The sequence below is a fragment of the Astatotilapia calliptera genome, chromosome 2 (genome assembly GCF_964374335.1).
Source record: "Astatotilapia calliptera chromosome 2, fAstCal68.1, whole genome shotgun sequence".
NCBI lineage: Eukaryota > Metazoa > Chordata > Actinopteri > Cichliformes > Cichlidae > Astatotilapia > Astatotilapia calliptera.
Genome location: NC_137423.1, coordinates 26,019,002 through 26,039,536, shown reverse-complemented (window position 1 = coordinate 26,039,536; position 20,535 = coordinate 26,019,002). Strand labels below are relative to the sequence as shown.

The 20,535-nt window shown below is 42.3% G+C and overlaps 1 protein-coding gene across 5 annotated transcripts in view; it reads left to right on the top strand.

Annotated features, from left to right (window-relative positions):
• unc5a (unc-5 netrin receptor A) overlaps nt 1–20,535 on the top strand; it is a 187,757-nt gene that overhangs the window by 95,294 nt on the left and 71,928 nt on the right. For all 5 annotated transcript variants that reach the window (XM_080306926.1, XM_026190068.2, XM_026190077.2 and 2 more), the window contains exon 2: nt 19,153–19,368. Coding sequence is in view for 4 of the 5 variants with exons in the window: in XM_026190068.2 (XP_026045853.1) it covers nt 19,153–19,368 (216 nt within the window). In the remaining variant the exon portion in view is untranslated. The remainder of the gene's footprint in view (nt 1–19,152; nt 19,369–20,535) is intronic.

Genomic DNA, 20,535 nt, shown 5'->3' with positions numbered 1-20,535 from the left:
AGGGGCTTATTTTTTTTCAGCTATGGGTCACTAATATCTTATACCACTAATACAGTTGTAATGATAACACAGCAATAATGGTCTCTGTATTTTTTGCACCATTTGCACTGTTTTACTGGTGCAATAGATCTAACATCATTGCCATTTTAGCCTGGAAGCTAAATTAATGCAGAGCAGACAAGATAATAACCAGTACATTTATTACAAATGTAGATTTAATTACAGAACTTGAGTGGCGATGCATTGCCACAGTAATACCGTAGTAATTTAAGGTTTCATCATAAAATTTGGTGGGAGAAAAAAAAAGGCCCTCTTACTAAATCTGAGTGCGCATACAATCGGCTTTTATCTGATGAGATGCTTAACCACAATCATTTGTTCAGGGGATCTTAGAAACTGTGAAAATAACATGACAGTGGTGTCTGTGAAGCGTAATTCAAGTTGAAATGTCTTTATTTTGCACTTTGTTGTTTCCCACACCTCGTTCTTTTTATATCAAACACTAGTGTTGGCAGAAATATGTCTTAATGACATTAGTACGCTTTATATGTAAAAAATTATTCAAAGCCTGGTCTGATGCAGACTATAGACTATACAGACATGTGAAAAAGAGTACATTCTTTCAATTCTTAGGTTTCAAAAAGGCAGATATAAAAACATAATATGGCACTCAGCAGGAAAAGTAGTTAAATAACAATACAGCCTGTTATATTTAACAGAAAAATGTGTATCTCTGTGTGTGTATTGGGGTGGGGTGGAGTAGAATAAATATAAATACACCCTTACTGCTTACATAGGAATTAAGAGTAAGTAGCAGCCATTGCTGCTAACCAAATGCTCTTGATCATCAGCTGATCATCGCAAGTTTGAGCACCTCTATAAAAGCAGAAGATTTGGCAGTTTATAGGCCTGGAGCATTAAAGCGTATGTTAACAAAATGCCAGTCAAGGGAGTGGACGTCCCAACAAATTCATCCCAAGGTCAGACTATACAATGCTCAAAAAAATGAAACCTTGTGGCTCAGTTAGTATGTTAAATGTTAAAGTTCATCAATACGATTATAAATAAACTAAAAGTTTATGGTCTGTTTGGAAGGGGTGCCAGGGGAAATGCTGCATTTTAACACGCCACAATGATGGAATATTGTCTTTTGGACAGAGGACACCAAATCCAAAGCACCAAATCTGGACATATCACGCCATCGGCCCCTCTGGCCAACACCAGTAGGCAGGAGGGTAAAGTGTCTTGCCCAAGGACACAACGACCAGGACAGAGAACCCAGGGATCGAACTGGCGACCTTCCGGTTACAGATGCGCTTCCCAACCTCCTGAGCCACGGTCACCCCCCCAGAGTCAAATGTAAGGCCATCTGCCCGACAGCTAAAGCTTGGCTGAAATTGGGTCATGAAAAAGAACGATGTTCCCAAGCAACACATATACAACAGAATGACTGAATAAGAAAAGAATCGATGTGTTGCATAACAAGTTTTGCATAAACAAATGCCTGCAAACCTCAGTGAACTCGAAGCAACATTGTAAAGAAGAGTGGGCCTCCACAACATCTAATTTGAGACACAGATGAAGTCATGGAGAAAACAACTGTCTCAGATTGTTGCTGCTAAATCTGGTTCTACAAGCTACTGATTCATAAGTTGTACTTATAATACTCATAACGCTACACAGTTCCTGGTGTATCTGTCTGTACTCTTTATTCCTGTTTTGGCCTAGTTTTAATGCAGACCTTCCCTCACCCTAGGAAAATGCATTTAAACATTTCTTCAGTGTGCATAGCAAAATCCCTTCATCCACCCGGTGTCAATTAATTTTCCTTCTCTTTAGTTTAGCAGCCCTAAGGTACAGCCTCTGGTTGTTTCAGTGGTTTCTGCAATTTTATTTCTTTCTTTTGCAATAGCATTTATCTATTCCCTACACTTGCTATTGATTTGTGCTTGAATTTATTCTCTCTGTTGTTTGATATGTCTGATTTGCCATGTTGCAAAGTTCAAACCAAATTCCCAAATGGGATAGTAATAGCTTCAACTAAGAACAGAAAAGGTGGAGAAAAAAATGCATGAATCTTTTTTTTTTCTTTTTCTTTTTTAAGTTGACCCAAGTCACATGTGTTGTTACTTTGTATCAGTGTTTTGCAGACATGTGACTGCTGTCCACATGACTTTAATTTGTCCATCTTTTTGGACAATCAACGTGACAATGTGAGAGCAAGTGAATAAGACCCGAGTCACACAGGCCAAGAGACCAGTCAGCAATCATCTGGCAACCGCCAGTCATGGGAGACAAATGTGTACACCCCTTCTGGTTGGCAAAAACCATCTTGTGATTGGTCACTAGCATATGAACACCATCCAGCTACTGTAGTGAAACAGTGAAAAGTACAATGCAAACTGGAAACTGAGGACATTAAAAGCATTAGAAGTTATAGAAAGCTCTAAATAGTAGTAATGTAATAGTAGTAAATGTTGATGTTAATATGTTTTAGGAAGAGATTTAAAGGAGGATACAGAATTTTCCTGCAATTCTGTAACCATTAACTTCTGTATCCAAATCAGGCAAGGAATTACAAGGTTGCAGCGCCCAGACAGCAAAGGTTTGACCGCATTTAGCGACTAAACGAGCCTTTGGAACCACTAACAAGGGCATGCTAAGAGCTCTCAGGCAGTGGCCGAGCTCATATGGAGTCAGCATCTCACAGATGTGGGCAGGGGCCAGACTGTGTAGGGCTTAAACCCCAGCGATAACATCTTAAAATCAATTCAAAGCTAACAGGTAGCCAGTGAAGGCCTGTTAAAAGCATGGCTGCAGGATTTTTAATTAATTGCAGTCTGTGTGTGTTATCACAGCTGATGCCTAAGTAAAGTGCATTACAGTAATCAAGTCTGGATAAAAATGAGAGCATGGATGACCTTTTCGAAATCGAACTGTGACAGTAATGGACAAATTTTTGCTGTTTGTCTAAGCTAAATGAAACAGGACTGCAAGACAGTAGACACCTTTGTATCAAATGAAAGATAGGAATCAAAATTACCCCTAAGCAATGGTTTCCCCAAGTCTTGCAGACATTTAAAAAAAAAAAAAAGAAAAGAAGAAGAAGAAGAAGCAAAGCCCAGACTAGAAAAGAGGTCAATAATCTTGCTAGTGCTACTGGTTAGCAAGTATTTGCAGACGAGCATGAAAAAGTACCGGCAACCAGAGCAATCACAAGAAGAAATTTTTGTTTTCTTTGCAACCAATTTCACCTCAAGAACCACTGCCAACCAGCTGGGGAGTGGCTGTATCATTTCCAACAAACCTCAATAGCTAGATTGTTAGTTTCCCCTTACTTCCTGTCTGTTAGCTGCAACAGCCATATAGTATCTATTTTTCATTAACTGGATAAAGGCGAAAGGAAAGAAAAAAATATAAATTTGACTGGAAACCTGATGACAGATCATGTAAAATGTCAACATTAATTGGATACAATTAGAACAAGTATTAGCTGGAGTGGTGTGTGTTTAAAAATGTAATGTGTGATTTGAAGCTTGTTGGAGCACCTGTATTTTTTTTTCCCCCACCTGCTCATCTAAAAAGGACTGGCAGCAGCAGGTTCACATTATACCTTGAAGCCAAAGCACGTCCAGCTCTGCACAACGAAGTGGCTCATTATTTAGCCAAAGATCATCTGAAAGTGAAATCAGCTCTGTCATGCTAAATTTAGAACAGAGAACATTTCCCCTTTTTTCAAATTTTGAATTGTCATTAAAACCAAATCGTGTTGATGGTGCCTCTCGGGGTCTTCGTCTGCCTTGCATTTCAAAGCAGCTCCCCCCCCCCTCAAAAAAAACCCTTGAATACCACTCCATTATCCAAATGACATTCAAATGCTCTCAAAGTGAGCCTATAGTTTGAGACTTCCATTTTCCTGCTAGTTTTACAGTCAAACAAGAAAAGCCCTAATTGCAGTTAGTCACAACGACTCTCCTTTCTATACTGCTTTCAAGAAGGAACAAGGTGACGTGCTGACTCAATTTATAAAAAGTGTTCTTATTAATTTAGATAATGATCTTTCTTGCCGTTAAAGCACTTTGCACTGTTCATTCACAGTTTTCTGCACATTGGTCGACAGTCCCGATAAGATTACTGCACTACCCCCAAACCTGGAATTCTATTGGTATATTTTCCTGGAGCAAAGTGCCTCTTTTCAGATATTTATTGCTAGCCACCTAATGCTTTGCTATTGTTCATGTACATTACTGGGTAGGATGTGGAAGCAATTTGTGTCTCTGTGTAGTAGAGTGTGGCCATCAAGACTCCTCGTGGATTTGAAAAGGCAGAGAGGAAGAAAAACCCAGAAAATATATTGTTGGCATTGTTGGAGAGAGGGCTGCTTTGCAGAACCTGTATACTGCAATAACAAAGTATTTACTTATAGGCCCCTTTTGTATTCACAATGCACAGGTGACAGATTGAAAGCCACACTTCTCAATCGGAGGATCTCAGTGAGTTTCTATGTTGTGTCCTGTTGTAAATCTGGTTGGAGGAAGGGGGTCCACCTATAAATTCAGATACGTTTGCTGTAGCCCCTGCAAGTGACTTAGTACAATAGCACCACTAAGCTTTTTCGTCTGAGTGTTTAGGCTTTGTTGAATGTAAACAGAAGGCACGCTTTAATTCTGGATGCCATTGTCACCTGCTATACCTCGGTGTATTTGTAGTTTGTTTATTTGTAGATTAACTTTGGAAATGTTATTACATCTTGCCATTTTTAGCATACCACACAGTAAATGATTTTCAATTTCAGAGTGCTGGAAAACAGCCACTGCACAAGTTCAGCATGATAAATTTTTCAAGTGCAATTCGAGTTTACTACAGAATTGAATAATTGCGTTTTAAACAAGGTCTCCGAAGGTAAACATGTAGAAATTCTACACCATCGTGTTGATTCAACCCGCTGCTCTCTTTTTTAAATTAATTTAAATAATAATTGCGCTGATAACTTGAGGGAAGATTGCAGAGACGAAAAAAAAGGGGGGAGAAAAAAAAGGAAATGCTAAAAATTCCAGGCACCTTTTGCACATTGAGAGCTGCTTCCTTGTTATCAGATGGTGCATGTCTTCAGCCCTTATTTGCAGTGAGGTATTATTAGCAGCGTAGCGGCACTGTCCCACCTCATCACATCATCTGTCAGAAGATCATCAGTTGCTGTAACAGCCCAGGAGGAAGTGCCCTGTGTGCTGCTTATCTGGCTCAGGCACAAGGCCCAGTGTGTCTTGTCCTGGCGGATAAGGAAAAGAACTTGGTGTACTTTAATCCAATACTGCTTTGGTTTTGTTATTGTTAAGGTCACATGTTATTTGATCCAGAACTTGACATTCTTGTTCCTCCCCTGTGGAGCTCTATTGTTGTCCAAAAAAGTCTGTCCCAAAGTGATTTGGGTACCAACAAATGTGTATTAGTCTGGAATATAATGAAGTCCCAGACAATGTTATTTCAATAAAATTAGCTAAATCCACCAGTACACATAGTTTATAAGATTATTCTGCTTCTTGTCCTTTTCTATTGCTTGTTTTTGTACAGATTGTTCAAAAAAATGAAAGGGACAAAATTGAATAGAGTATAGCATCAGGTTAATAAACTTCTTGGATATTGCTGTGGTCAGTTAGGTAGCTGGGAGAGTTCAGAATCAGAATACTTTATTCATCCCGAGGGAAATTAGAGTTGATAATCAGTTTCAAATCCTTTGTTGTTAATGACATTAAGAATGAGACAACACCCAAAATGTATGTGTGCTACAAAGGTTACATAGGTAGTCCAACCCCTCCAGGTTGGTGTATTAATATGTGCCATTGCTAGAAGGTTTTGCTGTGTCTTCCAGCACAGTCTCAAGAGCATGGAGGACATTCTAGGACAGAGTCAGTTACTCTAGGAGAGCTAAACAGGTCTTTAACCCATCAGCAGGACTAAGCACCACCAGAGCCCTACAAAGTGACCTCCAGGAGGCTGCTGGTGTGAATGTCTCTGAGTATACAATCAGAAACAAACTTCATGAGGGTGCCCTGGGGGTCTGACATCCTCTAGTGGGCACTGTGCTCACTTCTCAGCCCGTGGAGCCCAATTAGCATATGCCATCGAATACCAGAATTGGCAGGTTCAGCACTGGTGCCCTACAATTTTCACGGGTGAGAGCAGGTTCACCCGGAACACATGTGACAAAAAGGGTCTACATAAGCCGTGGGGAATGGTATCCCTGTAGCATTGTTCAACATGACCATTTGGTGGTGGGACAGTGATGGTTTGTGGAGGCATATCTACAAAGGGATGCACATACCTCTACAGGCTAGACAACGGCACCCTGGCTGCAATTAGGTACCAGGACCCAATGCACCAGCATGGGTTCTGGGTTTCTCTGGGTGTGGGACAATGCCTGCACTAAAAAAAATGCAAACAGTTCTGGGAGATGAAGGAACTGATCGTCCTCCAGGAGATCTCCCTGGACACCATCCGTCGTCTCATTAGGAGCACGCCCTAGTATTGTCAGACATGCCACACAAACTGCTGAGGACCATTTTGAGCTGTGGCACTGAAATTTAATCAAAGTAGGCCTGCCTGACGCATCAGTTTTTCACTTTGATTTACATGGTGTCTGTGAATTCAGCTCTCTGTAGGTTGATCCTTTTTATTTCCATCAAACGATGTGGCACTCTTTCATTCTTAACAGATTACCCAGTCCTTATCAGTGTAGATATCCCATTGAGATCTGATGTGCTGATAAAGCCTTCCTTTATTTTATTTTTTTGAGCAGTATAATGTCTAATGTCGTGTGTTTAGGCAAATGAAACATTACAAACCTACTGACATTTTGTATCGTTAAAGCAATTTTCATAAGGTGAAATCACACCTTTATTTTTCTCCAGACAAAGGTGGGAGTTTTGTGTTTAAATTGCATTGTGTAGGCATCACCAGTCAGAGCCTGAAGTAGCTTAAAGCCCACAACATCACATCCGATCTGCAGGGTTAAGGCAGAACAAGCACTGTGCTCAAGTGCGTTACCATCTTTTAGCTCCTTTTATTCGAGTTTCAATGCTGTTAAAGCAAAACAAATTAGACTGTCTGGGAGGAAAAACAAGTAGAAACTCCATTTTTAGGTAGCAGTGATTTCATTTGAATGTGTTGTTGAGCAGCTGGTCATCAGATTTCTTTTTCTTTTTTTCGTTTTTTAAATTTCCTCCATTTGCAGTTTCTTTTACTTTCACCTCACTGATGGCAAATGTTTCGGTGACTGCGCATCAGCCTACGTCATTATTGTTATTAGTCACCTCTAAGTGTACAGGGTCGTACTGCATGTTCTTAGGGCACTATTGCCGTCACTCCTAATGTACATGACTAGGTAGGGAGTCATGTACAAATTACATGAGTGATTACCAATGCACGGTTAAAGGCCAAATAAGATGAGTCAACCTCAAAGAGGAGAATATTCATTTAACACTAGGAAGGCCCAGAGCCCAGCCATTTGGCTTTTCTACCTTTAAAACCCGGAGAGCAGCCAAATGGCTGGTAGGCTTTTAGCTAAGCTTTAGCTTCAGGCAAGTGGAAGCTAAATTGGCTAGTCATTCATATGTAAATTGGGTTGTTACCTGGGAATTCTGGAGGGAGGGGAGTGGGGGTGTGTGGATGAGGGGGTGGGGGAGCTGCTAAAAGCGGTGAGCTTCCTTTTGTTTCATCTTGATGCATTCTCAATCATCCAGGGAAACAAATCTCCAAAAGTCACCAACTTGGAGTGTTTCAGTTTGCCATCTTAGGGAGAAATCAACACACATGGGTGTATGTCCTTTGTTGCTGAGATTTATTGATAAAAACAGTACAAAAAATCAACCATTTGTACACATTTTTACAAATAATTATAAAAAGTGAGTGAGTACATTTCAACATTTTCAGCAATCACTCACAATCCTGGCACTGCCATGGTATCTGTAGTCTGCATTTACCACATGTGTATCTGTTGCAGTGAACACATCGCACAGTGGCATGATTGTTCTTGCAATTGTGTTTGACCTGACACATGGCTCTTTTTCCAGGGCTCGGTGTGGAGGGTTGTGTCAAAGGCAACTGTTCTTTTCTTGCCTTCTTCGCAGCTACATGAGAGTGAGCTAACTCCCTTGCAAGCTCCACCAGGAAGTCCACCCGTCTTTCCTTCGTCCCGGAGCATGCTTGATACAGCACATGTGCATTCAGTGCTGCCATGTCAATCATGTTATAAAACACGGCAACTGGCCAGCGCCGTGTTCCTCTGCGGACAGTGTACTCCCGAACCATCTGGTCCATCACATCCACGCCACACTTTGTTTTGTTGTAAAGGGTGACAGTGTTTGGCTTCCTTTTGGTAGTGTTATCAGTCTGAACCACGCCGTGCATGCTGCTAAGAATATAGACTGTCTTCTTCCGTTTGGCCGCATACGCCGTCAGCGTGGCAGCAGAGGTTGAAGGAATGGAGAGTTTAAATGTTAGTTGTAAACAGCTATATCATATAATAACTGCAGCTGTAGCTGTGATCAGACATCCCCCTGCAGGCCCTGAAGCTGAGCTCTGAGGTCCTCACAAACCTGCTGGAGCCAGCTTCCATCCTGGGGAGCACGTTTTTGTGTTTCAGCGCGGGGCGAGGCACAAAACCCAGATGGTCCAGATGGACCAGATGGTTCGGGAGTACACTGTCCGCAGAGGAACACGGCGCTGGCCAGTTGCCGTGTTTTATAACATGATTGACATGGCAGCACTGAATGCACATGTGCTGTATCAAGCATGCTCCGGGACGAAGGAAAGACGGGTGGACTTCCTGGTGGAGCTTGCAAGGGAGTTAGCTCACTCTCATGTAGCTGCGAAGAAGGCAAGAAAAGAACAGTTGCCTTTGACACAACCCTCCACACCGAGCCCTGGAAAAAGAGCCATGTGTCAGGTCAAACACAATTGCAAGAACAATCATGCCACTGTGCGATGTGTTCACTGCAACAGATACACATGTGGTAAATGCAGACTACAGATACCATGGCAGTGCCAGGATTGTGAGTGATTGCTGAAAATGTTGAAATGTACTCACTCACTTTTTATAATTATTTGTAAAAATGTGTACAAATGGTTGATTTTTTGTACTGTTTTTATCAATAAATCTCAGCAACAAAGGACATACACCCATGTGTGTTGATTTCTCCCTAAGATGGCAAACTGAAACACTCCAAGTTGGTGACTTTTGGAGATTTGTTTCCCTGGATGATTGAGAATGCATCAAGATGAAACAAAAGGAAGCTCACCGCTTTTAGCAGCTCCCCCACCCCCTCATCCACACACCCCACTCCCCTCCCTCCAGAATTCCCAGGTAACAACCCAATTTACATATGAATGACTAGCCAATTTAGCTTCCACTTGCCTGAAGCTAAAGCTTAGCTAAAAGCCTACCAGCCATTTGGCTGGTGGCGGGTTTTAAAGGTAGAAAGGTAGAAGCCTGGGACTGCCAGTGTTAAGTGAGGAAGCTGAGCTGTCGAGCCAGCTACACTCGCTGGGATTTTGACTGAACATTATCTGTCTTTTGTCTTTTCTTACATGTGGCTGCTGTCACACACTCGGGGATTCATTTTGTTCACTATTGTTAGCACTTCATTTGTAATATAACTTCCTCAAATTGGCTAAGAAAACTCAAATTTTTTTTCTTAGGTAAATTAACCTGAAATGGAATAGACGGTGTGTTCTGAGTAATGAAAGCGGTACTTCTTCCAAAACAGATTTGTATTCATGCATTGCTAAGTCACAGCCGCCAGTGTGTCTTTGCTTTTGGTTGTCATGCCAGGGGGACTGGAAGGAGCTGCCGGAGAGGAAGGAGGGAAAAAAACTTAGAGAATAATCAGAAAGCTGTTCAGGTTGAAATGAGTTTCCCCACTCTGCACGCCGCCGCTGCCTTCGACTGATACCCTAAACACGCGTACAGTTCAGATGCGCTTTGGTTTGCTTTGGGGGAGAAAGTCATATCAGATAACCAGCTCTGCCTTTCATTTCTATACAGGTTCACACTTCTCTACATAATTCCCAGTTATATTTCTCTTTCAGGTCCAGATCCTCTGGATTTGAGTCTCTGCTGCTTGTGAACATGTGACATTGTGGTAAATGTGTTTGGGGTTTTTTTGACGGTGCCTCTGCCGCATGTCTGCATTTCTTGCCGTTAGAACATTCGTTAATCTCGTCATAGTCATGGATTATAGAAGCTGGGAGTTGGCATTTGATGTTCCTCTTTGACTTTCCTCATGTATCTGTGTTTATTGGCTCTTCAAGTGAGGGATCGGGGGTGAACAGCCACGCTGGAGGCATGGCTAAAAAGGACAGCAGTTGCTGTCTGTCTGCCACTTTGGTGCAAAATGAAATCTCATAACAATTATTGGACAGACTACCATGAAAATTTGTTCAGATATAATGGTGTTCAGAAGACACTGCAAGACCAGCAGTCCTCTGGCCATCGGCACTTGGGATTATTCTTGTTCACAAGGGGTCGCCACAGCGGCCACAGCGAATCAAACAGCGTAGCCTGTTTGATTTGGCTGATCTTTCTGCACTATTGCCTTTCCTAACGCAAACCCAAAGGGATTCATCTCTTCCCAGGACAAAACTGAATCTTTCACTTGTTAGGTAAATGTGTAAACCGCTACACTATGGAAACATTTTTTATTATTTAAGTATATTGTTCCTTTGAATTCCTGTTAGCCATTTGTGCATGCAAAGAAAGAATCAGGCCAATGGTATGACTTGAGACCAATATCAGCTCCACACTGCTGATCACCTACTTTAGATCTTCACTTTAGGCCAGGTCATTCATTCTCATGTCTCTGATTCTTAAGCTTTTTCTCTTTATGACCATTTCCTCACATTTTTTATCACTCATTACTAATTAAAAATGAAAGTTGAATTTCTACTACACACCATCAGCCAACTCTTTCAACTTAGTTTCACTGCAGGCACTTTCCCCTAGACATCCACACATCACCTGCTGCCACAGTTTGAGAACCGCTGCCATATGTGAACAGTGTTAACTGTGATTCAATGCTTTCTTGCTGGCTAGACTGGATCCGGGAGATAAACTCCCCATTTGTAGTGGCATACTCACCAAGTCACTTGTCCTTGATGTCACTCAGCTGTCTGTCCTGCAGTCTCAGTGACTCCTGCTACCCTGTCTTTGACTACATCCTACAACTGCTTTTTACAGAGATTTGTATATAACATTGCGGTTTCATGTGTCCCTACTCGTTATGCTGAACTCACCAAGGATGCAGAGCAGATCAAAATGTGCAATCAGGTATTTAGTTTAGAATTCTTTCTTTAATGTTTAGTTTAAGAAAGTCTGGGTACTCCTCTACTGTGTGCACATGCATACCCTGTCCCGTACTGCCAAAAATACAGTCTAAACACTGAGCATGTGCTTCCTCCACCCTAATGGTGAGTCATTAGCAGATCCAGTAGCATAGTGTGTCACCTCTACAAGTGCTGGTGGCATGGCAAATTGGAAAGCTGGCTCTGCCATTGTGTTAAGGTTATTAAAGTTGAACAGGTGATGGTTTGTCTTAGCCTCGTTATTGATCATATCTTCGTGTTGTGTTCTAATTTTCTGTCTAATGCCGAGGAGCCTCCGAGCTCCGTCACGGTAATTAGATAGAAGTCACCCTCTATTTGTTTCTAACAGGATCTTTACTGGGAAGGTGGTAAATGATGAGATGAGGAGGAGGAAGAGAAATGAATAGGCGGGTTAAGGTGGTTGGTAAGTGTCACAAGGGTGCGTTTAATATAGTTTGTGTCAAAAAGCCCTTGGAAAAACTTTAAGGAGCTTCTGCAGACATCAGCAAGTGTACGCTCTGTGTTTGGTTTGTTGCGTTGCCAACATGTTTTTTTGGACAGACACTAAAGTGATTTTTCTGTGTGTTTTCTGTGAGGACTGGTGCAAGGGCAGCGGAAAGAGAGCACATTTCCATCTAGTTGTAAAAAGGCATTTGCAGTATGAGCATTGAAACATATGACATTATAGCAGTTAGTGCCATTTTTCCAGCATCCTAGCCAAGCGTATGTATAAATCACTAATAAACAAACAAAAACTTTTGACTGTTAAAGTGAGGGGAGCATTTTTCTACTATTTTTAGGGGGTCTTGTTGCCTTAGAAGGATAGGTTAGAGCAATAGAATATTGCTCGTATCTTTTCATGAAACATTTCTATTCTGATCAGCACAAAATGATCATGAATTAATGCTATAATGAGACTGAATGCCGATGGAAGAATTATGTTCCATCAACTCAGCAGGGTTTGAAGCTGGGTGCTAATACACTTTATTTAGTTTTGTCCTCCAGTAGTCGATGTCGCCATTCTGTATTTATTTTTTTATTCTTAAGTTTATAGTTTGGGATAATTATGGCACTCTGGCTCACTTTCCTGATTGTTCTGCCCTTGTAAAATTCAGTGTGTGAAACCATTTTAGCTGTAGGCATACCTGGTAATTAAAGGATTAATTTGGTAATCTAAATTGTCTTTTGTCTTTTTCTTCCTCCTCCCTCTCGTTATTTCCTAACTTCCATTTCAAAGATTTAAGGCCTCCTTTACTTCTCCGTCTGCGTTTCCGTTTCTCCCAATGCCTGCTCCGAGTCCTATAATCAACTTGCTTCTGGATAACCTCGTTTCCGGCTAAGCGCAAGGGGACGACAAATCCGCAAGCGAGTGCGTGCCTCGCATGGCAAAGACTGCGACTGGCTCTGCTCCTCCTGCCAGCGGTGGATGTCTTTACTTCCTTTGAGGATTGTGTGCAGTTATTAAGTCAAATGTGTTTAAATCTCCGTGGCTCTTTTGAGAAACATCATGCACCGAAGTGCCAAACAGGTGAAGCTTTGAAGAATCGGGAGGCATTTTACATTGCGAGTCTTGCTACAGCAAGGCGTTTTGGATGTTCCTCTAAAATGAGCCAAATCTGTCAAGCGTGTCTCGTGTTTGTGAAGACTTTTACAGGAGAGCAATAAAAACCGTTTTTCCTCACTCAGCTTTTTAGTTTTTGAATTTTCCAAAAATATTCAGTAGTTTCTTTTCATTTTCTTTTTAAAGTACTTGATCTTTGGCCTTTCATTGTTTTCTCAGTTGTATGTTTTGCTTGGTTGAAGTGACCTTTTTACTCCAAACACTGAAAAGCAGTTAGATGCTTCTGAATTATGATTTTTTTTCCCCCTGCCTTTTATGCTGTTTCGTGGGAGCTCAAGTAATTTTTCGACATAAATGCTCCAAGACGAGCACATTTCTACTCACAGTAATGAGGCAACTTGATATTTGCAATGCTCTGCTTTTGAATTACATATTTTTTAGTAAAAACAAAGGCCTTAATATAAGGTAATGATCAGAAGTTTATTTATTTACTCATTTTCCTACAAAATGGCCAAGTGCTCTCGTGCTTAATTTCCTGTGTACTCGAATTTGTAATCAAAGAGGATCGCATACACACATGAGTAGCACACCCAAGTAAGTGCAGTCGCTAAATAATCTTACTGGGAAGTTACAGCCAGCAATGAAACCACTGATATAAGAAGTGACTGTGTGAGAGGCCGATTCAGCCCAAAGACTGTTTGCATTGTGTGCAGAAACATCTGGAAATGAATGGCCACAAAGCATCAGCTGTGGCACTCGAGCAATGAATATGCATGTTTTCGTCTAATTTGGAGACCCTCAGTCCGCTCCGCCAACGGCACTTGCGACAATAAGAATGTGATTTCGGAATCACCACGGGCCTGTTTAAAATCCCAAACTCTCTCTGCGCACAGATTTCCAGCTCCCAGCTGTGCTGCTCCTTTTTAAGCATCACTTTCAGCCATTTATTCACACACCTTTTGCACAAACTGCACATTTGCAAGGACAAGAAATCCTCGCATCAAGTCGCTCAACTTCCAGCGTGCTCTCACTTACGCTGCGCTCTCAAAATGTCAGCTCTTTTAGCCTGACAGAAAACTTAAAATGGTCTCATAGGTTTCGAGGCAAATGCGCCTTTCATGACTGCGTCGCCTTGAAAGGTGAGCTGAAGCGAGGGGAGGTGGGGGGCTGACGCGGGGTGTCGGTGCTAGACGGCACAGAGTTGCTTCCCTGCCTAGATCCACCGCCACCATCGCCGCCACCACCACAACCCCCGCCGAGGTGTTACTTCAAGGAACAATGACAAGGAAAATTGATAAATAGGAATCAACAAAGCGGAATAAGTAAATGTGTAGGCTCCTGTTCAAAGGTGTAAGGCTCATTAATGGTGTTGTTGTGCACTATATTTACACAACAGCTCCACACTTGTTTTTTCTTCCTCCTCCCTTTCCTTCTACTGACAAACTGTTTAATGACAAAACAAGCAAAAGCATTTAATCACATAAACAAAGAGACGCCTGTTTTTTGAGTAATGATGATTTATGTCTCCGGCTTTTGAAGGTACTTCTCAAAGTTGACGATGAGATTGAAGCTTCAGAAGCGCATCTATTATGGAAATGTCCTCTTCGGGAGCACTGTGGGCAGCACGTTATTAGTATCTAGGATGAATATATGCAAGCACATGTGCAAGGGCCCGCATCACCGCTATATGCTTAGCATCCAATTTTGTATTCAATTAAGGGTGGGGGGTTGTAATAACGTCATACGTGGCATGCGTGAGGACAATTTACATATTCATCCTCCTCGAGGCTCATATTCTCCTTCTGTCCTTCATACTCTTATTTATTAATATAGTTTTAAAGCATCTGCATCCTCTTATATCTGATGCTGATGCAAGTTTGGGTTGCAGTAGGTGCCGGTGCTAGTACATGTTTATTTAATGCATGAAAGCAGTTTCTATACTGGTGGATATCTGCTGACAGTAATTGATTGTTTTGCAGACCGACCTTAATGACCAGGGATATTGCATAGTGTGATTTTGCTTTTTAGCATTTCTGTTTTTTTGCATGCATAATTCTGCACCTCTCATTGATTGAAAGACAAAGCTGTTTGTGAGCAGCTTTTTTTGTTTTCGTCTGCTCTTTTGCATTGTTGTGGTCTTTTTTTTTTTTTTGCATACATGCACTTTTTGGGCGTTCATATATGTGTCTCGGCTCCAGGATGGCATGTAAGTGTACAGTATACGGGGAGCACGCATGCTCCTGATACCAAATGTGCCTGTGTTTGTGGTTCGAGTGCTTGTTGAAGCGTGTTTGTCTCATTGAAAAATGTACTCTGAAGTAAATATTTCTCATCTGGGGACAAACATACATCAGTCAGCCGTGCAGCAGATTATATATGATGGTGGAGGAAGCTTTTTTTTTTCCTCCACCCCCCTATCACCGCACTCATCCCTTCGTTTTCCTGCATTTTTCACTCTCGATGTAAATGCCGTCACGGGCATATAGATAGCATTTCTAACTCGACCTGATCAGCGCTTCTCTTCCCAGAACCATTATGTACATACGTTACGTTTAGAGCGATCACTGAATAAAAACACTCACTTGTTTAAGAGAGTCCGGAAACCCACTCATACAAACCCAGACACTCGGACGGAAAACATCAACCAACAAAGCGGTCGAGACACATTTGATCTTAGCTTTGCTGTTAATAGCCAAACAAGAAATTGCATAATATTATGGATTGTAATTTTAATTGAATTAATTTCAGAGGACATCGTAAGGCACTGATGGTGTCATAAAACACTTGTTATAGCTGCTGTTTATCACACTGATGTAAATTATGCCCAGTGATTGCTCAATGATGCTTTACTTCAGGGACATGATGTTGGGAGAAAAAAAATGTAATTGGCTCCAAAGGGCATATGATGTGTTGGTGCTGTGAGGGAGAAACACAAAAGAGGGTTATTTCCTCTCCAGCTACGTTTTTCTTTTCCCTTTTTTTGTTTTGTTTTGTTTTGTTTTTTTCGCCGGCTGACATCGCCGTACTGTGTCGCTTTCTGCTTTTCATGTAGATGGAAGCAAAATTTAAAAAGCGGAGCACATCTACAGTATGTTGGATTTTGTTTAGAAAAGAGACGTGAGCTTTCTGTGTATACGAGGGGGAAAAGAAGCCTGCTCCTGCAAAGTAAATGACACTAGAGTAGAAATCATTACGAAGTATTGAAGATTGTAACGGTCTTGTGTTACCATCAAAGCTGCAAAATCTAATCCTGTGTGATAATATAAAACAAGCATATATAGTTGCAGTCGTTACAGGAATATAATTGTTGTTATTATCATTTCATTTTTTAGATTTTAACATTTATATATTATAAGTGTTTTTTTCTGACGGCATCATAACAACTTTATCATCTTATCAGCCCCTGACTTGGGAGTTGATGTGGTCAGCAGGACAGATGAGTCATGGGGTCTGTGTGAAGCAAGAAATCTGCCCTGGACATCATGGCTCAGCACACTGACAGCTGGTGCACCCTTGTTGTTGTGTGTGTGCATTTGAGGTTGTGTGTTCTGAATTGTCTCTCAAGAGAAAAGCAGCTGCAGACAAATATCAGGGCAAAACTTGGCGTGTTTCTTTTAAAAAAACGACAAGAATTTTAAAAAAGAAGAAGAAGAAAGAATCCCGGTTTCTTTACAGGAAAATCTGCAGGAGTCCAAACAGTGGCCTGGCCCCAGGAACTCATTCACCATATTGTAGCAATTAAAACAGTGTCATGGCTGTATGATCAACAAGGGAGACGTTTAGCGTCCGCTGTTTGTTGTTTGCGCGCGTACAGAATAATCTGGCAATGGGCTCGGATGCATTTCACAATTAACAGCGGCCCGAGCCAATCACACTCAGCGGAATATAATGCAGGGCTGTACGTCTTGATTTGTGCACTGACCCGCAAGAAGTCAGTTAAGTGGCTGATACTCCCTATGTGTGCGAGCGAGCAAGCGCGTGTGCACGTTGACTTTGAAGTATGTTGTGTCGTGACAATAATCTAAGCCAATTTAGTACGCATCAGCCCTCCATTATGGGTTTGACATAAAGCGGTGCGTGACTTGAATTCTCTTCCGTAAAATGACAATTTGCTTCTCAAAAGAAATTACGTGTTTAACCTCATTAACCTAAAGCACATGCACTAAAACGGAAGGCTAACCGCCCTCCCTTGCACCCCTTGTGACACACTCAAAAACACAAATTGGCAACATCATCAAAAGTTGAGAGTTCGCTCTGAATGTGACCCCTTGCAAATGGGAAGTCGGTGGCGAGTTAACATCGGTAGTTCGTCGAGTCATTTCACAACTTGTCAGCCTTCTCGGGTGGCTTGGGTTTCACTCTGTTTCAACATCATCTGTCCTCTATGAGATGATTAACCTGGCAGGTGCGAGGTGAGTCTCGCCTACTGTTTTAGTGAGCTGTCGTCCTCAGTCTGCAGGGAGTACAGGGGGGTCAGCCCAACCGGCTAATGGCTGTAGTCACAAAGCTGGAATCAGGCCCACTTGAAGAACTGGCCATCATTAGGAACAACACATTTTCAAACAGCCTGACCTGCCGGGCCCACGCTGTTTATTAGCAAAGTTTTTGGCTCTCCTTTAAAGCAATTATATTCTCCATCCAAGATGAACTGTGGCCTAAACATACACTCGCATGCGCAGTCAGTAATGTCAGGCGCTCGAATAGAAAGCTGTCTTTTTTTTTTCCTCTGCAAATGCATGCAATAGGAAAATGTGTTCGGAAAATGAGGAAAACGGGGAAAATGGCAACGTGTCAGCAAGTGATGTATGTCGTTCATTGGACACAGAACATTTAGTTTTCATTAAGAGTTAAACATGTACACGCAACATTAATGGGGTTCAGTGACAGCAGCAGCGCCGCGCCTCACTGTATCTCATCCTGATAAATTAGCAACTCAGCACACAGGGGTACAAGGGAAAGAAAGGGAGAAGAAAGAGAGACAATAATATAATGTGTAGTGGGGGAGGAACTGACAGATAATGTCTTCATCTGAAGATTGGTATTTATGATGCAATGTAATATTATCCCTGACCCGGGCATCGGCAAGCTGTAAGGATGAACAAAGGCCGGACGAGGGAGGACGACAGGAGTGGGGGGGGGGAGAGAGGTCAGCACGAGTGCTGGCGTTTTCATTGTGTGAGATGTGGACTGCCGTCCTCTCCCTCCGCACGGGGAGTGATGGAGAAGGTTGTTAATTCCTGGTTTGTCAGCCATATTGGATTCAGGGCAGTAAATTAATATCGCACTCCTTTTAGAGGGGTTTTATTTTGGGATTTACCGGTCTCCCTTGAGTGTCGGTGATGTAAAGAGGTTATTTCCCTCTTTCTACTCCGTTCTGTGTCCTCTCGCTATCTCTCGCGCAAGGCTAATATGTTTAGAGAGAGCGAGAAAGTGTGTTCATGGAGGAAGGATGTGTGCGCTGCAGGCTCTTTTGTGTCACTCAGCATTTGGATAGCACATTTTTCAGCGAGAAGTCTGCCGTAAATTGTGGCATCATCCGAGCAAGGCCAGCTCCCTATCTCCGAGGTGTTTCTCTCCCCCTCCCGCCTCCTTCCTTTACATGTCATTTATATGTCATGTTAGATTTTAAAGGAATAAAAAGACATCTACTGGATATAGGAAGTGATTTTAAGTTAACAGGCTGTTTAGCTGTCAGTCATCAACCTTCCCTGCCTCGTGCCCTGTCGTGTTTAATGTGGGTAGAGTTAGAGTCCCGGATGAAGAACCATATAACACAGTGTGAAGTGGCCTAGTCGTTGAGATGGGGATTTATGGCTGCTGGTCCATCAGTGGTGATGTTAAAGGGCTGTGATTAAGAGCTGGAGTAAAGACATGGACTTTGCTATCCCAGCGACCCAGCCAAGAGTACGCGAGGCTGATCTCCATCACTGCCAACTCTGCTCCACGCAGCTCCGTCTCACTTTTTTTTGCTCTTTGTCCATCTGTCTCTCTCGGTCTTCTTCTGCCTCGCTCGTGTGCATATGTATGAGCTCAAATTCACCAAGGACTCCCAATCCCTGCATTAGATATTTTCTTGCGTTTTCGCTCACCAGTCAAGCAGTCACAACAACGAAGTACGACAAGGTTCAGCTCCTGCTTTCATGACAACTTGAAATACTTAGAAAGCTTTTCTTTTTCACTTTTATTTGACATCTCTCTGAATATCTTTTTCCTCCTCCTCTTTATCCTCCAAGGTTCTGAGCACGCTGCCACGGCGACGCTTCCCGCCGCCTTCTCGGACCTGTTACCTCACTTCCTGGTAGAGCCGGAGGACGAGTACATCGTAAAGAACAAGCCGGTGACTCTGACCTGCCGCTCCACCCCGGCCACGCAGATCTACTTCAAGTGCAACGGCGAGTGGGTTCACCAAGATGACCACTTGATTGAACGGACTGTTGACCCAGCAACAGGTACACCAGACGCAAAATCTGTGAACCACATAGATAACCAATTTTCACTGAATTATGCCTCTATTTGGACTCCTTCTGTGCAGTGTTTCAACCCAGATATGAGCCAGTTTTCTTTTCTTTTTTTTTCTTTTTTTTGCATTTTGTCTGCTACAGATGTATGACATGTGCAACTTCATAGAATCATTATGTAAAGTGTTTGTGTGCTGAAACCTGGATTTGCAATTTGCCAGTGATTACTGTGCTCCATCGGGCTCTTGGCTCATCCTCCAGCCTATTTAGCCTGCCAGTCTCATAATAAGCACATTGGTTTCAGTCTCAGAAATCTTCTCGATCACCTTGGAGACCTGTTTGTTTTTCTCTCCGTTGTGCTGCAGTCCCCCGCCTCCACCATCAGTGTCATAAACATGTATGACACTGATGTGGTGTGATTCAGCAGCGATCTGCAAAATTCAAACCACTCATTTACAGCCTGACAACTGATTGGGAATGAGAAACGTGGCCGTGACAGGTTTTTCGGGGGTACACGTGCACACATGCACTTGTGGCTGGCTGTACATAGCAAAGCCATGTTTGAAAAGCGGATGAAGTGCAACAACTGAGAGATGCATGAAAAGATAGGCACATCAGTCGGCTTCCTCACACAGACACAAAGGGAATTCAGGAAACTCTGAAGAGAAATTTAATCAGAAATATATTAATTCATATGCAAACACTGCCGCTTTGTTTTAAGATGAAGAGCTCACAGTTTTAACATTTTATCCATCTGGGCTACAGGGTTCGGAATTAACATTCAGCACCTCGGCAAATGTAGGCACAAAAAAAGGCATGCTCATCTAACTTTAACTGTCTAGATATCAATTCAGCCTGAAACTTCGGTAGGTGAGGACGTCTGATCTAGTCTCCAAAATTTTCCCACAACGAGGCTTTGATTGGTGTACGTGCAGGCTTGTCCCTTCCCGTTCTGCTCTTTTCTTTTTTTCTTAATAAAACAAATCTCCTGTTTTTGTTTTCTAATGAGCATCTTTGAGAAATGTTTGGTGATTTTAAACTTCAAATTCTCCCAGGTACACAGCTTGTTTATAGCTCTTCCTGTCGTGTCTCACAACCTCGCTGTCACTCACACGCCGTCTGTGGATGGCGGGCTGTTTTGGCTTCTTCTGTTTTTTC